Raw genomic sequence first — 19,927 nt, 5'->3', positions numbered from 1 at the left:
TTGAGGTTTTGATGTTTCAAAATTCAGCTCTCTGAGTCTGAAGAAAAACCTCAGGATTTGTTGACTTGACTCGATCTTGAACGGCAGACCAGGCCCCAGTGACCATTTTGTCCCAGGTCATGTCATCCCTGAAAAACACGCCTGTTTTGAATCCTTAAATGTTCCCCAGGTAAGACCCCGGGAGACCTCGAGAAGTCCTTGAATTTGATGTCCGAGATGAGCGCGGGATCCTGCATCCATGAGCGAATAGATAAGTAACAGACAAAGTGTCTGTTAAATAAGCACTGATTTATCAGTAACACGTCAAATTATTACAGCGGCCCAGTTTTTAATGCAGTCAGATGCGTTTTTTCTACAAGAACGGAATTAAAAGTTCAGGGTTTTTTTGTTTTTTTTTTTAGCTGCGCTCGTTTTGACAGACATTTTAGATCAGTCCATAAAACGCAGAAACAGAGATCGACCAAGTAAAATAGAGAGATTGAAGGAGAGCGATAGATGGAGCGAGGCAGACAAGGCACTGGCAAAGGCAGAGGCAAACATGTAGGAAACAGGGAAACAACCAGGAGACAAGAGAGGAAAAGAGCACAGGAAATGTGGAGGTTTCCTCTGGATGTGAGGTGTATGTGAGTTCCTGACATGCTCTCTTGTTGCCCTCGTTCCCGACGAGTGTGTTGGAGAGAGTCAGAAAGAGGGAGAAGCCGGCTTTGTCCATACAGGTCTCCTCTCGAGAAAAAAGAGCTCTTATTTTGTAGTTTCGGACATGGACAGATGCTGTGAGACAAAGAAGGAAACAATCTGTGGACAATTTGTTTTTGTGGCGCTGGGACTTTTTGGCCAAAAAAGGACTTGAGCCACTGACGATCTCTTAAAAAATCCCAAGAATTTCATTTAACTTGATGAAAGAGTTTGTTTTACTTTTCTCAAGCAGTAGATTTTTTTTTCTTTTGAGTACAACATTTCTCTTTTTTCACTGAGAAGTGCTTCTCTTTGACACTTTTACTTTCCTTCTCCCCTTTTGCCACCCGGCGGTCTTCTGTTTGCCAGTTTTGGTGGTCAGGCACATTGGTTGTAATCATTGTCAAAGCTCCTCTGGCCATGTAACCGACCCTTCCTCTGGCCCTGGATCTCACCCGGTGAACCGATTCACCTGAGCGAGTTATTTTGGCCTCCCGGGTTTCAGGCTTTGGACTCAGCTGAGGTTTTGGCCATGCTACGTTGTGTTCTTCAGCGAGCCAACAACCTGAGGCACTCTGACCCCCTGGCTAGTGTCACCTTCAGAGGTAAGAGGATCAAGAGAGATTCAGCAGATTGGTAGTAAGATTATACAAACTCGGGCATTGTTGTAGAAACTATTGAGTGAAATTAAGTAAAATATTTAGAGAGCAGAGCTGTTTTTAAGTCTTTTGGGACAAAGCGGGTCAAGTCTCAAGTTTCAGGTGCAAATCGCACATCTTTATATGCGTATTGGAAGTCAAGATGTAAGTCAGCCTGTCTGTTTGTCTTATGTATTTGTTCCAGGATTTTATCAAGCTTTCTTTCAAGTCTCAACTCAAGTCAAATCTTTAAACCTGTAATGACCGATTTTTTTTTTTGGCCACTTGAGGGCAAAGGAAACAAGTTAAGTACAAAACTTTGATATATCTTCAAGTGATATGGCAAAATTGTTCGCAAGCAGTTGCTCACTCACACGTCTAACACAGCATTAGCAGCATTAGCTCTGGTTTCAGCTCTGGTTTTGGTCTCCTGCTTTTCGGTCAAGCTTTTCTTTCAAGTCTCAACTCAAGTTTCCGTTGTTTCCGTTGCCCCCAAGTGGCCAAAAAAAAAAAAAAAAAAATCGGTCATTACAGTTTTAAAGATTTGACTTGAGTTGAGAGTCACTCACACGTCTAACACAGCATTAGCAGCATTATCATTCATTTGGAGTTGTGTTGTGTGTTGTAAGCCCGTATATTAGCTCTGGTTTTGGTCTCCACCAGCTCCTGAGGGAAATATCTGGCTCTTTAGCTGCTAAATGCTCCACTATGTTCACCAGCGAGTCGCTAACTGTGACTGTCTGCTGTTTGCTGCTGAGCAGGTAGTGAACAGTGGCCTTTTACAGCTTTTTCCTCTGAAAACAGCTGCCTGCTGCGGCCGAAAGCGATGCTATTAGAGCGATGAGAGTGAAGCAGAGCAGCAAAGTTGTAGTCCGGACAGATAGACGAGCCGAAACTCAGTATAAAGCGCTGTAAAGCTGAGGTGAGCTGCATTTTCAAGCGATATTTCTCGGTAGGTGACTCGTTTCACTATGTCGCATTGTTTTCACATTTGATACATTGTAAAAATATTGGTTATAGCCACTTTAAGAGGGGCCAAGTCAAGTCAATTTACTTTGTGACTTAAAACCCAATTAAATTTTGAATTCTCACTTTTTGTGTAAGGAAAATGAAACCTATAATTACACTGCAGCTACTCTGCACATTTTGCCAGACGAAATCAACAGGCAAATTTGTAGAAATAGCATCTACGCTGAAGGCAACCTGGTGGGGGTTTCTCATGGCAACAGCTGACTGACATCTGAGGGCTGGCATCGCCAAGAGACCCCTTGTGCTGTTAAGTTTGTGTGTGTGTATAACTTCTGCAAAAGTAGATGAAATCATTGGTAGCCATTCTGCCAACACTTTGTTGACATGTATGTAGCGAAATTCCTGATATCACCTACTCGGACTTACAAGTTGCGAGCATTTTTTAAGCAATGAGCTGCTCCTAATTACGGCTTAAATGTTATGACGCGAAGGCAGCGTGAGTCACAGAATATAAAGTTCCTAAATCACAGACGGGACTAAGCAACATCCGACAACTTCGGCCCTCAGCGGGTTGACGTCCAAAACTTCATGCCCCCCCCCTGGAGAACACTACTGTAGTTGGCGCTATCACTGCAGGGGTTTTCTTAGCAAAAATCTAATTTGATTTCAGTTTCGACATAAGTTTGACTTGAGTCCAAGATTAAAGTCTTGAGAGTGTGTTAGAGAGTATAGGTTGTGAAAAGTTACCTCCCGGTTAACAACTGGTTTAACTTAACTGAGGGGATGCCAAATGGCACAAGTTGAAGGTGACTTGGCTACCTGGCCTCAGCAGCTGTTTGTTTTTCCATCAGATTGTTGTTGTACTTTCCACGAGTCAGTGTCTGCCTTCTTAATAAGGTGAGCCCTGCTCATAACTTCCTGCCTTTGTCCGAGCTCTGTTTCCTGGTGCCATCACACACAAGCTTGTTACTTGTGAGGACCTTCTTACCCCAAACTTTCCTTAAACCAAATTCTGCTCTTAAGTGAGGACCAGGAGGGTGAAAAAAAAAAAAAAAAAAGCCCTCTCTCTCAAGGTCAACCAAAAACATCAACCAGCAGCAGATTCTCCAGCATGGCTGGATTTCCACCCAGGCAAAATGGGCAAGTGCCCAGGGGCCACAGATCCCCCAGGGCCCCAAAAGCCCCAGGTTCACTCTCTGGATCAACATAATTTGATTTATTGCAACTTTGGAGGAACTTTGCACTTCTAAAGTATTGATCAACTTTGATGGGGTCCTCTAATTATGTCTCTTGTGGCCCTTGTCTTCTAGAGGGACCCTGTTTCAAAATCTAGTTTTATGATTGTTTTAGTTTATATTAGGCCCATTTGTTGTTGCCCAAGTCGTGTTTTAGGGAAACTGCTTCCATTTGCTCTGTGTTTCAAGCAACTATCACATAGAAGACCTTTAAGAATTGATTGATTATTAAGTCTTTAAAATGTGAGAAAATACCCATCATTATTCCCTGAAGCTCAAGGTAATGAATTCAGATCACTTCTGTCACCGTCTCAGAAAACTGGGAAATCTTCACATGCGAGAAGGTGGTGCCAGTGAATCTTTGACATTTGTGCTTTGAAACGAAACTTAAACGATCAATCAATTACCAAAATTGCTGCCATTTAGTTTTCTGACAATCGAATCATTTGTTAATCATCTAATGATTTCAGGTCTAGTGTACCGATTGGTTTCAGGGTGTTTGGGGAAAGAATGAAACAACAACAAGACACTTTTGCAACACGGCCCCCTGAGAGGCTCTAATCCGGCCATGTGTCACAATATGACACATATTGTGACACATGGCGGGATTTTGGCATGATGACTCTGCAACTCTCCTTTCAGAGAATGATTCATCAATCTAAAACAAAATGGGAACGTCAGGATTCGATCAGATCTTCAATTCAGATCTCAAATAAGCAAAGTCTCCTTTTTGGAGCCAGGTCTGTGCATCATTATCAAACAGCGGGCATGTGGACAATGTAAGAAACCACCAACTGAGATAGAAGTAGACAAGGCAGGATGACGGCAAAGTCACTTGATTACAAGACAACTCCCCGAATATCTTTCACATCGTGGCCCAATGGTATAAACCAGTCTAGGAGAACCTAAAGGATCGTTTGCTGTCAATTTGACCGATGTTCCATTTTTTCAGAAGGCTCCTCTCTGGGTCGTTGATGCTTCTGGGTTACAGCAACTTCAGGAATTTAAAACAGAGAAAGAGGGAGAGAGAGAGAGAGAGAGTTAGTTCCCTCCCATCCTGAAACACAGACACCGTGTCCATTTATGGAAGTTAGAGATGATAATAATCAAGCAAGGCAGTTGTGGAAGGAGAGAGAAAAGCGTGTGTGTGATTGTGGGAGAAAGAAAAGTTCCCAAATTAACTGTTTGTGAAATTTGGTGCAAATGCATTTTGTAAATCAATATGTATTTTCCTGTTCTAAAGTAAAATACAGATCTAAAAACAATACTAATAATAAATCCATAGCAAACTTAATACAGAGGGTGGGAACGGCTTTTTCTGCGACTGTCGTAACCCAGGCTTTTCTGATGACTCACAGTGCACCTTGAGGGCATTTGTATACAAGCTTTTTAGCAGAAATGTCAACCTTTTCCGGTGACAAGACATGCCTGAGGCATTCATACTGTCAAGGGAGCCGGTTAGATTAGGATAAGGCTTGATTTGATTTTGATTCATTGCAGTGGTTTTGAAATATTTTTGTGGAAATATTGCAGGGACTGGGCGAACGTTTGCAAATAACGTCTGGAGCTTTTGCAGTTGAATTAACGGAGCACGTGGAGATTCGACGTGCGGGAAAAAGAGATGTTGTTATTGCTAAAGTGTAGAGCGCTTACCTACTTTCTTCATTTACTCCGCATCATGTTTGTGAGCTTGTGTGTCTGTTTCTGCAGGTAATGAAGCATGTGCATATGTGATTAAATTTGACACCGTGGGGCTGTGTTTGTGTGCCGAGGGGCAGGATTTCCAGCCAAAGCCAAAGTCTTTGTCAAAACCAGAAATAAAAACTGGCAACCCTGCTACCCTTCCCTGTGCTAATTATAGCCTGGACACGATCACTTACAAGGCGGTCTTGTGTTCTCCTATAACTGTGACGAGTCCTATTACGGTGGAAAATAGATTTTTACAATGGAAAACAAGAGGCGCTTCCAACAAGTCTATTGTTGCACCTGTATCGGGACATCCCAGAGGGAATCGCCGCTGATGTACGGACACTAGCCAAAGAAACGAAGCGGACACTGCGTTTAAGTACCTCACGACCGATAACTGAGGTGATCGAGAGGATTTCGCAAGTGGCCTTTGTTGCTGTAGTAGTTCTGCATCGGGGTCTCGAGCGTTTGGAGCAAGCGGCTAGAAGTGACAAGGCCTCACCTGGCACGTCAGGGTGTCAGATACATTTCATCAGTATTCCATACGTTATGCTCTTCATCTCATTTTCTTTTGGTACCTTCATGAACATTAGCCTAATTAGGTTATTAGGTTAAAACTGCCGTCCTAGTCAACAAAAGGTGATTAGAGAACTCAGTTGAATCCTTGAGGTCTTATTTTTCTATGACTTCAGTAAACTGCAAATGCAGATTGGATAAAATACTATCGAACCTAACCCCTACACAAGCTAAGTTACCTTATTTATTAGCATAGCTATCTAAGGTTCCGCTTCCACCCCGAGTCCGCTCAGATTACGGACACTCGTCATTTGTATTTATTTTATCCTCGCACACAGTTTAAAGGTCCCCCGTGGAGCTTTTAACTTGTAGTGCTACGGAGCCACGTCTTTACGAGTCAGCCCCCATTTTGTTTGTATCCTGCACGTGCGCGAAGGCTGCACGATTCACCCCCGCGCTGTTAGCTTCGCACTAATCCACTGAATGACCGTCGGCGGCAGTTATGCACCAACGCATGAAGCAATGTGCCAACAGAGGAAGTGAAGAAGAAGAAGAAGAAGAAGGCTACTAGCCAGTAAATATGGATGTCAACAATGCACAATTTAAAAAATTAAAAAAAAACAGCTCTCCAAAGTTTTTCTGAAGGAGGAAATGTATTCAACATGTTTTTTAGACGCATAAAATGCGTCTGGCTGAGAAACTCCAGCCGTGTTCCCATCCAAATGTAGTTAAAATGTTTAACTGAAGGTCAAAAAAATCATCAAAAGAAAATGTGAATGAATGTGCATTTCCATCTGTCGTTGTTATGTGAATATTTGGACTTGGGCACATTAAGATAAACAGCCGGTGGCGCTAATTCTCCAGTCTGGCGCCATTAAACCACTGCAGATCAGGGCACATCTAGATGACGCAATTAAAAGAGCGCCAGTCAAAACCTCAAGCAATGAAAAAAAACTATGGAAACATGATGGAAGTGGGGCATTTATGTTCACTTAACGTGTTAATCTGAGGAATGTTCAGTCTCCTCATCCCTGCACACACATCCGATGTTTCGTCTGCTGCAGTTTTTTCCTCACTTCAGTGGATGTTTAAATCGCACGCTTCGTGTACGTCATTATTTATTCGCCGGGTCTGTTTCCATTGCATTTCGGCGCTTTGTTTATATTGAGACACCTTGACCAAACTTTTTTTTTTTTCCCAGTGCATAAAAACAGGTGGATGGAAAACGCACTTAGTAATTGTAATCAAAATCAGAATTTTTTCTTTCTTTGTTTTATAAGATGTCCCTGTCTGTCTTAGCCTGACATAGCTTGGTAAGTCATTAACCTTAGTGCCGCTTGCAAAGGCTCCAACTGGCTCCGTTGTTTTTCTGGGCAGGGAAACGGCCACGCTTCGATTAACACACCACAGATGTGGACGGTGATTAGGCCTAGAGTTCAGGAACCAGGCTCGCATGTTATTACTTTTAGCCTTTTGCTGCACCTAATCCTAAACCATAACCTAAACTCTAAATGTACAGTACGAAAATTGCTTTTTTTAAAAGTGGGAACCATCTGAAAAACTCATTTCGTTCCTACACTCACACTGGCCAGAAATGCAGCAACACACACACACACCCACAGCCCAGGTCTAAACTTAGGTTTCCCATACGTATTTCACAGCCCCGGGGGTCACAGTCTGTTCTATTCTGGGCTCATGACACAGCCTGAGCCAGGCTGACCCAGCCAGGAAGTTAACGCTGTGCCACCTCTTGCCTCTGAGATATCAACTCAGATATCAGCCCTCGGGCGACACAGAACATACACACACACACACACACACACACACACACACACACACACACACACACACACACACACACCCAAACACAAACACAGGTATTCACACTCAATGCACTGACAGAACGCATCCTGTAACCGCTTACCCTAACCATAACCATCACTAAATAAATGCCTAACCCTAACCTTAATCCCACACACACACACACTCACACACACACACACACACACACACACACACACACACACACACACACACACACACACAGACACACACGAGAATTCTTTCTCTCCATACACACACCCAGAGACAAGTTGTTTGCTTTCCTGTTTTCCCCAGTCATCAACCAATGTGAGAACACAAACACATCCACTAATTCACGCACCCACACACACACACACACACACAAATACCTTCATGAGTGTACCTCCGTTCTTGGAAGATAACTCAAAAAATACCTCCACCCTTCCACAGGGGGGTTGAGATGTTACGTTATATTTGTGTGTGTGTCGGTGTGTGTGTGTGTGTGTGTGTGTGCGCGCGCGCGTGTGCCCTAAGAACAAATGCAGTATAAACCTGAACTGCTCTGAAATCAAGGCCAGCGGTTGTGTAACCAATAGTGAACAAACATCACGTTCCATGCAAAATTCCATAACAAACAAATCTATGGATCATTAATCAATCAATCAATCGCTTGTATCATTTTGGAATTGTATTCTCTTTCATAGCCTTGCCGCTAGCGTGGCCCAAATCACATATCTCCAAGTTCTGTTGAAGGCCTTAATTGCGAGTTAAGAAGAATTCCCATGACTTCAGTTACCCTCTGAATTTTTCCTCTAGCGCCACCCTGAGGTTGACATTTGTGGGTTGGACTGAAATGTCTCCACAGCAATTCGGTGGACGGTCGGTTACTGTGGTAGCGGCGGTCGTGTTCTCCTCAGCGATGACTTGTAAACCACTTTGGTCACCCCCCGATGTTTCACCTAGCCTCAGTAAGGCCGCGAGCTTGGCTGTAGGCTCTCACGCCGTGTCCCGAAAAAACCCCAATTCTGAGCCGGTTTTCACTATATAATGTGTTCACACTGGAAAAGTAAGGTGAAATTGAAAGCACAGGGAAAACACACTGAATATGGTCGATCTCTCACTTTGCTGTGGATGTACACTGTTCCACCACAAGGCAATGCACAAAGGAAATGGCGAAGCTGCTCACAGATATAAAAAGAAATGAATAGTGGGTGATGGTGAAACAGCTAAAAAAAAAAATCTCCTTTGTCTGGTTTAATTGGCAGCAGATTTCCGAAGTCACACTTGTTGTATCATTTCCTGTTGATGTAAAATGGCAAAGTATGTTGATGTTTTTGTACTCGCTGGAAAAACACTTAACTATGACAATTAGACTTTACTAGACGCTGTATAGAATTAGTCTGTTGTGTGGATTTGGGACACAGCTTTAATGTAGTCTTAGTTTATCTGTTCCAGCCTTTGTCCAGTGGCTATTCCTTGGAAATTAATAAGTGTGTCTCAAAAAGACAATAGTCATTGTCTCTATTTCCTTTCATCTGGAAAGAACATCTCAATCCGTGTGTGCCTGCATCTATTCCTCTTTTTGACTTTAAAGATAGTGGAAATGATGATGTCTACGACGTGATAATTCACATTCTTGTGTGTTTGTGTGTGTGTGTGTGTGTGTGTGTGTGTGTGTGTGTGTGTGTGTGTGTGAGATAAGAGCTCTTCAGTAGCTAATGAAAAATACTGGCAGTTTATTCATCCGTCTTTCAACCCGCATCCTGTCGGAGTGCCTGACGGCCAGGAAATCAGAGCTGAGAACTTCATGTTACAGGAAGCCACAGAAAGATAACACACACACACACACACACAAAACCACAGTGTATTACGAAAACTTGATTTTGTCTGCTCATTGACTCATGGTTGGTTTAAAGTTAGCCCCCACATTGAAAAACATTGAATTATCAATTTAATCAAATTATACAGGAAGTGAGTTCACGGGGTTTCTGCAGGTTTTGAACACTGATTTCAGTTTTCTGAAAAAAAAAGGCTTTTAAAGGCATTAAAGGTCTTAAATTAAATTTACAAATGTCTAAAATAGTTTATATTTTATTGCGTAGGCAGTAATTATCTACAAAATGTCAAATATTGCTCCAGACCTCTGATTCTATGTTAGATTCACATGTCGACATGAAACAAATTAGTTATGTTTTTACTGATTCATTCTTCCACCCAGTCATCCATCCATTTTCTGCTGCTTATCCAGGTCCAGTTCGTGTTCAGTGATTACTTAGAGATGATATTGGAAATGATGGTCACGTACAGTTGCGAAGTACTGACAAAAATCTTCCGGCTTGTGAGCTTGGTAAGGTAAGGTAACACTTAAGGCATTAACGTTCCGGTTTCTGTATTTTGCTTCAGGGTCCAAGAAGAAGACAAAGGTTATCAAGAACAACCCTAACCCTGTTTGGAATGAGGTATGTCTGGTACACAACCTCAAATTCATTATTTAATTAACACCCCCAGAATAGACCTCGAACTCCAAAATCTTTTAATCAAGGAACGCTGAAGCTTTTCTTGCTGCCCTGGCTGACAGTACTTATATTAAAGCTGTAATAAAGAGGTTTTAATGTGAAAGTACACCCAATCCTATCAGCCTTGATCATAAAATGCAGCTGCAACGGAGCAATTTACAACAAATTACAGGATCTTTGGATGCTACCGTTAACTGTCACAACAGTTTAGAGCAGCCAGACAAGGCATAGCTGCCGTGTAGCTCCTTACGAACCTTTCTGTTCGCCCTGTCGCTGTTGGCACTGTGAAAATGTGTTTCCTTTGTCAAGAGTTCTTCTCATAAAAATCCAGTTTTCATGCTCTCTTTCATTTTCTGCTAATGTTGCTTCCCGTCTCTCTGTCAGGGTTTTGAATGGGATCTGAAGGGGATTCCTCTGGACTCTGGAGCGGAGCTGCACTGTGTTGTTAAAGACCATGAGAAGATGGGGAGAAACAGGTACTGACCTGTCTGTGTGTGTGTGTGTGTGTGTGTGTGTGTGTGTGTGTGTGTGAATATGTGCATCTCGTGGCAGTGTGACGGTAGAAATACATCAATTACCTGCAAAGAATCATTTTTAAGGGCCAAAATATTTCCTGTTAGTGATATTTTCTGAATGGAATCAGGCACCGAGTCTTAATTCAACACAAGCTCTCTCAGTTATGCGATGATGAATAATCCCAATTGTCACTCATCGTTACAAATGGTCAGTCTGGTGGTTGGTCGGTCCACAGTGTGGGACAGAACTGGAATATCTCAACAGCTACCAGATGGACGGTCATGAAATTTTGTACAAACACTGATGCTCTCCAGACGGTGAGTCTTAAAGACGTGGTGATCTTTTGGCTTTTCCCATAGCACCATCACGAGGTTTTAGGTAAATTCACTTGACAACTGTTGGGTGGCTTTCCAGGCATTTAGGTGCAGATGTTCATGGTCCCCAGAGGTACTGACTCTGGTCGCCCCCTGACTTTTCATTTAGTCCCAGCTTTCATTTTTCCAATACTTTATGACCAGTTACCTGCAAGAATAACGAGACTCCCAACAATCAAGAGAGAGGCTGGCTGCCGCTCTTGAGTTTGCCGCTGCCATCTGAGTTGACAGTGGTTGAACTCTGTCAGCACGCTGCAGTGGCTCAGTGTGTGACAACTGGAACCACATTGTCATTCATTTCCCCTGCTTTCAGCAACAGGCTGATTTTTTTTTTTTTTTTTTTTTTTTCTTTTTGTGCCTGTGACAAGTTTAGCGTAGATGGATAGCAACAGCATGTAGCGTATGGCTGTCTGCGTTTTAGATTTCAAGGCACTAAAACGTTTGTGCAAGTCGAAATGAATGTCCTCAATGATTCACATGATTGAGTCCACCCCCGAGTTTAAGTGATGTACTCTTGACCTGACCCAAATGCTTCAATACAAATTTACATATGTCGCGAACGATTACTCTTAGGTTTTGTATTTCTGACATTTTATGTGGTATTCAACGTGTTTTATTTAATTTTACTGCATATTAACAGTTTCAACATCAGCAGATTCAGTATTAGTGGTTGTGTTGTATCTTCCTACGCTACATTCTAAATGTACATCTTATTGTTAACCAACCGCAGGACTGTTCGTCCAGTCCTAGAATAGTAAACCTATATCCTTGGGAACTCTCATCCAGCCAGTCAGAAGGTGAGGAAATACTGATAAATTCTTGCCATAGCTCACAGTTCAGGACTCGAGATAAGAACTGAGGCATTGTCAGACTCGGAGGTTGTGGACGGATCGGACCAAACTCAGGGCACAGACAGGGGTTGGGCCCATGGGCCAGAGTATATTTGTTTTGTGAAAACACCCCTTCAGATGGTTATTTTTGGATCCTTCCGCTCCATCACGATGTCAAAAGTCCTTTAGAAGGGAAGGGGCAGGCCTGAACAGATCAGGTCACCCTTTCATTGTGGTTTGGTTGTAGCATATTTATGCACTCGTATTTCCACCCGTTCGCTGACTGACGAGTCAGCTGATTGATTCATACATCCAGACCAGCGTCTGCCCTCTGCAGAGTGAACTGAACATCTTCACTTTCTGTAGGGAAGTTGGCACTCCTGGGTATCATCTTGGTAAAAACATTACAAACATCTTATCTCTTTGACTAAGTCGCCTCTATCAAAATTTCTGGCAAACACTTCATCATTTTCTCATTCCCTACGAATTACCAAGAGGAAAATATTACGTTATGTGACTGTTGTGACCTGTTATACAAAGTCAAAGAACATTTTCTAACTAACGACCTCATCTTCTGCCATGATTGCTATATTCATAACATTATATTATAGAGCAAACCTTGTTTTAATTACTGCTTTAATAAACCCCACTGATTGCAGAGGACACGCAGTGCAGTCAAAATAGTTTTGAGCAAGTGGGCTCGTCCGGGATTTGAACCCGGGACCTCTCGCACCCTAAGCGAGAATCATACCCCTAGACCAACGAGCCGGTGCATAGGCACAACCACACCCAATGGATTCTTGTGATTTCGAGTGCAAAAACCAGATGGCAATGAAAGGTAGTTTTAAATCAAATAAATTGCATATGGCAGAGTAAAATGATATGTACTTGAGAATGAAAGTTATTTTTGACCTTTGAGAGTCCTCCAGGTGCCGCCTGTCCATGCCCTTCAGAACAACTCAAGACGCTGGGCGACATTGTTTGTCAGTGCTTTCCAAAACTGTTTAATCACAGTTTATCCTGATCTGACAGCGCTATGGTTAAGGTTTGGTTAAGTACACAACATTGAGTGGACTGCTTTCTTTCTGTTTAGGTTCCTGGGGGAATGCCGGCTGGCTCTCAGGGACGTACTCAACTCTCCCAGCCTGGCCGCCTCCTTCACCATTTCCCTGCTGGACACCAAGAGAAATAACACTGGGGTGAGTGCGCGCACACACACACAAAGCTCAGACGGATAAATCTACGACCTAATTATACCACGAACCCGTGACAAGCCATAAATCACTCCTGTCTGGGTCTCAAAATAGAGTGAGACACTCCTGAGTCAGAGCAGAGTAACAACCATACCCCCCCCATCTCTTTCTCTTTTTTATCATTTTGAATATGATGAATTCAGTTAGAAGCTTTAAATGCAAAAGTAGTATCTAAGTCCTGCAGCCTCTCCAAGAGCGTTCAACACTCGTTGTTCTTAAAAAATGCCACTGTGGTGGGATGATTCAACTTCAACTTCTTGTTTCCCTTGTTTCAGTATCCTGATTAAAGAAAATCAAGCCCAGACCGAAGCAGGAAAATGAAACTTAGTTCTACAAAAATGCTTGAAATCAGTTTATTTGTTGGAAGAAAGTGAAACAATCTCACAAGTTTTGTCTCAGTTGTTTTAAGAAAATTAAATGTAAGACTCAATAATCGACTAAATGATTGAATGAGATGGATTTTATTTGTCTTTATTCTTTTTCTATTAAGAACTATTCCGGAGCATCTGTCTGCATCTGTTTCTGTCTCCCACTCTTTTTCTTTTTTTTTAATTCTCCTCTTATTTTAATTCTTCGCTTGTCTTTCTCTTTGCCTTTATCTCGCTCTGTGAGGATCCTCATTGACATAACACAGCCGTAGCGTATAACCCTCATCATCACACAGGTCTAACCCCAACCCTACAAGTCCTAACCCCTCAGGAAACCTCTTTAAAGTCCAGACAGAATGCTCTCACTTTCCAAAAGTGCCCTCATAAGAGCTTAAACCCAAACCATTGGTCCTCACACTGATAGAAATCAAGCCAAACACACACACACACACACCTTGGAGGGGGCCACACCTAAAAAGTCGTCTTCTGTTTTTTAGCAGCAGATGAAATAACGTTCTGTTTCCCATCCTCATTTCCTGAACCCAAAACAAAGTCTTCCTCTCAGTGACACAGTGGACCTGACTGACACACACACACACACACACACACACACACACACACACACACACACACACACACACACACACACACACACACACACACACACACACACACACACACACACACACACACAGAGTTAGTCTGAGGTGACAAGTTTGTGGTAGAAAAAGCCTGTGTGTACAATATGTGTGTGATGTGCAGGGTATTCTTCCATTAGTTTAAAAAAGAAAGACAGAATCAAATATAAACCAAGTAGCTAAAAGACGAAATGCTCTCAAATCTGTATATTACATTTTCCATTTCAGATTTTAGGCCTTTGTTAATGCTTACAATGAACTGCTCTGTCACGATGTTACGTTCAGCTGCTGGGAAGGATTCGAGCTTGAGGAAGAAGTGTTAGCCCTGGACCTTTTTGCTATACATTTCTCTTCACTTTCACAACAACTGTACTCACATGAAAATGTATTTCTTTTCCAGGTAAAGAGACAATTATCCGAACAGAGTCAACATTTTCCCATTTTTACTCTTTCACTGAATGGGAAATGGGAATAATGAGGGACACCTGAATGTTATTACAAACCTGCTGACCCTTATGTGATTGTTTACAGAAACCTAACAGCTTATCACTTAAGCTGCTTTTTCCTGTTAAAGGAAATTGCAGAAGACTACACCTTTTACTCTTTGCACTTGATTCTGCGGGGCATCTTATCTTGATCACAATAACGTGAAGGAAACTCTATGCGCTCTGTGCAAACTTTATGCCCTCCCGATTTCTATTTTTACGTTTTCCTCACATTTGTGTCCAGCAAAACCCCACTGGCACAGTGCCAGTCTTGTGACGGTTTCTTTTCCATTTCGGTTTACACATTTACATGCCCGAAATCAATGGGATCGCATGAGATCCGGATCGTTGATTGGCAATTAATCAGGTGCTGTGACCCCCCCCCTCAAACTGTACGTCAAACGACAACCAATCTGGACAAAATTCAGCCTGATTCTAAAAATTAGTCAAGGGCGACAAATTCATAAAACTGGGCTAAATCCCAACATCGTATTTTTAGGGACAAGATTTCAGGACATGTTGCTGAATCTCCAGCAACTACTCTGATTTTAATGTGTCTCTGTTTATCTCACTGACCTCATGGAAGGGCAGTACCACATCACTGGCGTGCCCCCTCAATGTTATCGGCGCACACAGCCCCGGAGGGCTCGTCCGGGATTTGAACCCGGGACCTCTTGCACCCTAAGCAAGAATCCTACCCCTAGACCAACGAGCCACTCACGCTACCCTATGCGACGAAGCAGTCCACTTTTTCTATTTTGTTTTCTTGCTACACAGAGTGGAAACAATGCCGACTGGTGCAAACCTGACGCTATTGAGACTACTTTAGTTTATTCTCGCTGTGGGCGTGAGAGGTCCCCGGGTCCAAATCCCGGACGAGGATTAACATTAAACAGGCACTCCAGTGATTTACTGTAGTATTGCACTTTCATAAAACTAGGGGGGTCACGAGGGACCCATTAAAATCGGAACATTCCCAGTTGAAGCAGCAGAGAGCGAGGTGTCCCGACTTTCAACTCTCTATCTTCCCTCGGAAGAATGTATGGATTTTTGGCACGTGAGAAATCTTTCTCGGCTCTCTTACAGTTTGCGCAGCTTCACAGTCCGATCTCCCACGTGACTGTTGCAAAAGAAACAATATGAACTTTTAGCGTGGCTGTTATCGTTGGAGGAGTGTTTTACACGTTGGTGCTAAAACTGTAACCTTGATATGCGTAAAACCGATCAGACAGACCTTACTGTCATATTTTTCTTTTTTTCCCTGCTTACTGTCCGTTTGTAGTAGAGTTGCACAAAGTAATTCTACTGATCTCCCTTTTTTTCAACACTGTTGAGGTGGCAGTCATCTTTTTGAATAAACTTTATTGGAATGTCAGTGGACAAAACCAGTTCAGGGTTCTGTCCTTATGTTCGATGTAAGCGCTGGTCAGTTAATCTGTACTGTGTGAGCATAAAAGTTGCAGAAAGACTAATTACAATGTATAGTGCAAGTACTAGATCAATTCAAAAGTTTCTGCCCAGCTTAATACGGATCCTACAGTTTCCATAGTGCAATTTGATGGGATCTTTCTGTTTCTGCCACTGTTTAAGTCACGTTGTGCCTTATGTCTCCATTAGGCCACGCTGACCCTTCAAGTTTCCTACATCCCCCCTCCAGGATCGGCTCCAATTGTCCATCCTCCTTCCCAGCCTGAGGCTTTTCCCCAAAATAACCCCAATATGGAGCTGGACAACGCCACAGGTAATATAATCTGTCACTGAATTAATCAGTGGATCCGTTCCTAGCTCATTTTGCCTCCATCCGGCCAGTAAGACAAGTCACTGGCAGTTAATAGCAAGTTTTAAATCTAACAACATTAAACTAGTGTCTCAGCTGTGTCAGCTTTGTACTTGAAATGGCTGTAAATTTTACTTCTGGGACTAGTCAACCTGTCTGCCTATGCAGTGATTTCCACAGATACGTTGGGCGAGGAGGATACAGAGAGTATGGTGATGCTGGAGCCCACAGACGACCAGGGGCCTGACGACGGACGGTCCATGGTCATCGTCGGCCCTCAGGGGCCCCCGGGCCGGGAGTCTCCCACCAACCAGACACCCAAACGCACGCCCCCAGCCTACAACACCCAAGGAGGGCTGAGAAAGCGGAGGAGAGGAGCCAGCAGTCAGCCCAAACCGCTGCCAAACAAACCACAGGACCTACAGGTAAGTACACAAGATGTTGGAAACATTCCTTTGAGATTTTCATGACACAAAGTCCAGACATGTTGACATAATTGCATTACATAAATTCTGCAGATGTGTCAGCTGCACATTGATGCTGCGAATCTCCCTTTTCTACCCCATCCCAAAGGTGGATCCCTATCGGATTCAGATCTGGTGACTGGGGAGGCCACTGAGGTTCACTGAACTCATTGTCCTGCTCATTAAAACAGCTGCTATTATCATGCCGGAAGTAGCCATTAGAAAATGATTGAGTTGTGGCTATAAAGGGAGGCACATGGTCAGCAACAAGCCTGGACTGGTGACACAAAGCAGGTCGGGTCCGTGGATTCACGATTCATCAGACCAGGCTATGTTTTTCTAGCTCTTAATGGTGCAGCTTTGGTGCAGCCTGTGCCCACTGCAGCCTCAGATTTCTGTTCTTGGCTGTAAGGACTGGATCCAGACGTGGTCTTCTGCTGTTGTAGACCATCCACCTCAAGTTTGGACATGTTTTATCATCCTGAGATGCTTCTCTGCTCACCGCAGTGGTAAAGAGCGGTTACCTGAGTCACCGTAGCCTTTTTCTGTCGGCTCCAACCGGTCTGGACACTCACCTCTGACCTCTCTCGTCAACGAGGTGTTTCCGTCCACAGAGCCGCTGCTCACCGGATGGTTTTTGATCTTTGTACCATTCTGAGTAAAAGCTCTAGAGACTGTTGTGGGTGAAAATCCCCGGAGATCAACAGGTTCAGAAAAACTCAAACCAGCCTTGTCTGGCACCAACAATTGTGTCACGGAGTCACTGAGACTGACCTGTATCTGCCCGATTTTATGCAATACACTACTGAAACATGATTGGCCGATTGGATAATTGTTCCTAATAAGATGCTTGGTGAGATATTGTCGACACAAAACCATGTGAGGAACCGAGAAAATACATGAGGGAAACAGAACAGACAAGACCAGGGGCCTTTGAACATATTGTTCAGTTTATAATGATTCTTCCAGATAATGATTTTTTTTTTTTTAAATTACTGAGTTGTGGGAGGAGTTTTAAGTTTTAGACCCTACATTATTAAAATGGCTTATTTTCTGAATTTCATTGAAAAATGAGCTAAATGCAGTTTATTGTCCGTATGTCTTCTTGTCTAGGTTCGTGTGCGGGTCATTGAGGGGCGACAGTTGCCGGGCATCAACATCAACCCTGTTGTCAAGGTAACGGTAGGCGGGCAGACCAAGAGGACCCGCATCAGAAAAGGCAACAACCCGGTCTTTGATGAGGTAAAAAATTATTTTACATCACTGTCAGATTTCCTCCATAACTTAAAATTTTTTTGACCAGTATTTTCTACCGTTGGCGCCTGGAAAAAAATCTTGATTTCATTATAATCACAAATGATCTGCGTTGATTTTTGTTGGAGCTTTATATGTTAACTCCATCTTAAGTGTTTCTCTCTCGACAGACGTTCTTCCTGAACTTCTTTGAGACTCCATCAGACTTGTTTGATGAACCAATCTTCATTACTGTGAGTCTGAATTTTTACATCCAAATTCATTCCTTTCAAAATTATTTATATTTCACGGTATCTTCTTTTGAAAAATAAAACCTTTTTTAACCCTTCATCCTGCTCTGACCTAGCAGTGGTGGGAGACTGTCACCATTCCCGTATTGTATTCTGTACGGCTACGGCCCTTGTTTTCCACTTCAAGGTATTTTCTGCTGTGGTCACTGTGAACAGCTCTGAATAAAACGTAAAATCTCCCTCCCTGCCTGGCAGGTGTGTGACTCTCGCTCGCTCAGAACTGATGCTGTGATCGGTGAATTCAAGGTAAACTGTCATCTTAGCTGTAACTTCAGTACCGTGTACAGTGCAGTGTTTGTTTGTGCTGTGATCACGACTTCTGGCACGTTCGGTTGGAAAAAACGTGAGGCGAGACGTAGAAAAAAAAATCTAAAATCTTTTTATTGTTTTTCAGTTGGATGTAGGCACCGTCTACAACGAGCACAGTGAGTACACTTTTAAGTTTGCTTTGTGTTTTTGGTGATTTTTTCACTGTTGTATTTGTGTGAAAACTGTCACCAATGCGAAGGCCAAAGCTGCAGTTTGTTGTTCATAGTTTCAAGGTCGGCGGTCCAGAGCCTAAAGCGTTTTTAGTCCCTGGTTCTTAGTTCTTCAAGTTCTTGTTTCCAGTATATAACTGTTTAGAGTGAAGCTCTTACTCTAAATCTAAGTTTGAGTCCGTCCACTCTCTGAAGGACACTGCTTCTTGAGGAAATGGCTGCTGTTGAGCGACCCCGACGACCTCTCTGCCGGGGTCAAAGGTTACCTGAAGGTCAGCCTGTTCGTCTTGGCGGCTGGAGACGAGCCACCGGTGAGTCTGATTGGATGAAAGAAGATTAGCGAATGAATATCGCGATGATATAGTCCCGCACTGGGAAAGACGGGCTTTGGGTGTTTAAAGCTTTAATATCAAATCTTGCCTGTCAGAAGATTCAATTTTTTCAAAATTTCCACTTCAGTTCATGACATTAAACCTGTTGATCAAACAAAATTCCCAAATTCCTGTCAACTGTAACTATTCTTTGAGACTGATACAAATGCTATTATATTAGCATATTAATGTGCTTTCATTTTACACCGGCGTGATAGTGCTTTGCGTATTAGAAGTGCTACCATGTTGCCTTGCAAATTGTAGGCCTGTTAACATAGGATGTTGCACGTGACATGCTAAACATTAGTATATTAACACGATTTAGTTGTTACTGGACCATAGTACTGTTAGCCACTGTTTTGCGTTTATTTTCTTACTTCTTGGCAAATTGGCACAAGTAAAAGTATGCCGAATTCACAAATAGCAGTTCCTGTTTTCGGCCTTCCTATTGATGCACACGCAACCGTCACTGGATTTCTTAGATACTGTAGAAAACTTGAAAACCTGATGCTGGAGTGCCGGGGAGCATCTTTTTTTCTGTGATTGTAATCAGATTTGTAGACGTTGATTTGCTATGGACATCCGGGGTAATGAGATACTCCTAAAAAACATCTTGTATCTTGTCCGTGCGTTCAGTTTTTTCAAGAGGAAGGAATGTGATTTTTGACGCAAAGTGCAACAATCAGGAGCTAACGGTTTTAAAGTACCTTAACTGCCTGCCGTTTATCTTTCTTGTCTGGCTGTTAATGAGCTCTGGTGTTTGTTAATCACGGAGGTATTTGCATCTGCG

General features: G+C 42.8%; 1 protein-coding gene and 2 non-coding genes across 3 annotated transcripts in view; 1 reads left to right on the top strand and 2 right to left on the bottom strand.

Annotated features, from left to right (window-relative positions):
* The first annotated feature begins 680 nt into the window (after nucleotides 1-680).
* The window catches only part of dysf (dysferlin, limb girdle muscular dystrophy 2B (autosomal recessive)), a 92,986-nt gene continuing 73,739 nt past the window's right edge, over nucleotides 681-19,927 (top strand). Inside the window, 11 exon segments of the mRNA XM_040140470.1 lie at nucleotides 681-1,280; nucleotides 9,926-9,981; nucleotides 10,423-10,514; nucleotides 12,852-12,957; nucleotides 16,120-16,243; nucleotides 16,448-16,704; nucleotides 17,857-17,985; nucleotides 18,168-18,230; nucleotides 18,483-18,533; nucleotides 18,682-18,712; nucleotides 18,962-19,077. Of these exon segments, the coding sequence (XP_039996404.1) occupies nucleotides 1,208-1,280; nucleotides 9,926-9,981; nucleotides 10,423-10,514; nucleotides 12,852-12,957; nucleotides 16,120-16,243; nucleotides 16,448-16,704; nucleotides 17,857-17,985; nucleotides 18,168-18,230; nucleotides 18,483-18,533; nucleotides 18,682-18,712; nucleotides 18,962-19,077 (1,098 nt within the window). The 5' untranslated portion in view covers nucleotides 681-1,207.
* Nucleotides 12,455-12,526, bottom strand: trnap-agg. The gene has a single exon. It is a non-coding gene; the product is annotated as a tRNA-Pro (tRNA).
* On the bottom strand, nucleotides 15,146-15,217 carry trnap-agg. The gene has a single exon. It is a non-coding gene; the product is annotated as a tRNA-Pro (tRNA).

Source organism: Xiphias gladius, chromosome 12 (assembly GCF_016859285.1).
Source record: "Xiphias gladius isolate SHS-SW01 ecotype Sanya breed wild chromosome 12, ASM1685928v1, whole genome shotgun sequence".
NCBI lineage: Eukaryota > Metazoa > Chordata > Actinopteri > Istiophoriformes > Xiphiidae > Xiphias > Xiphias gladius.
Note: the sequence above shows the minus strand (reverse complement) of the source record. Positions and strands in the feature narration are given on the sequence as shown.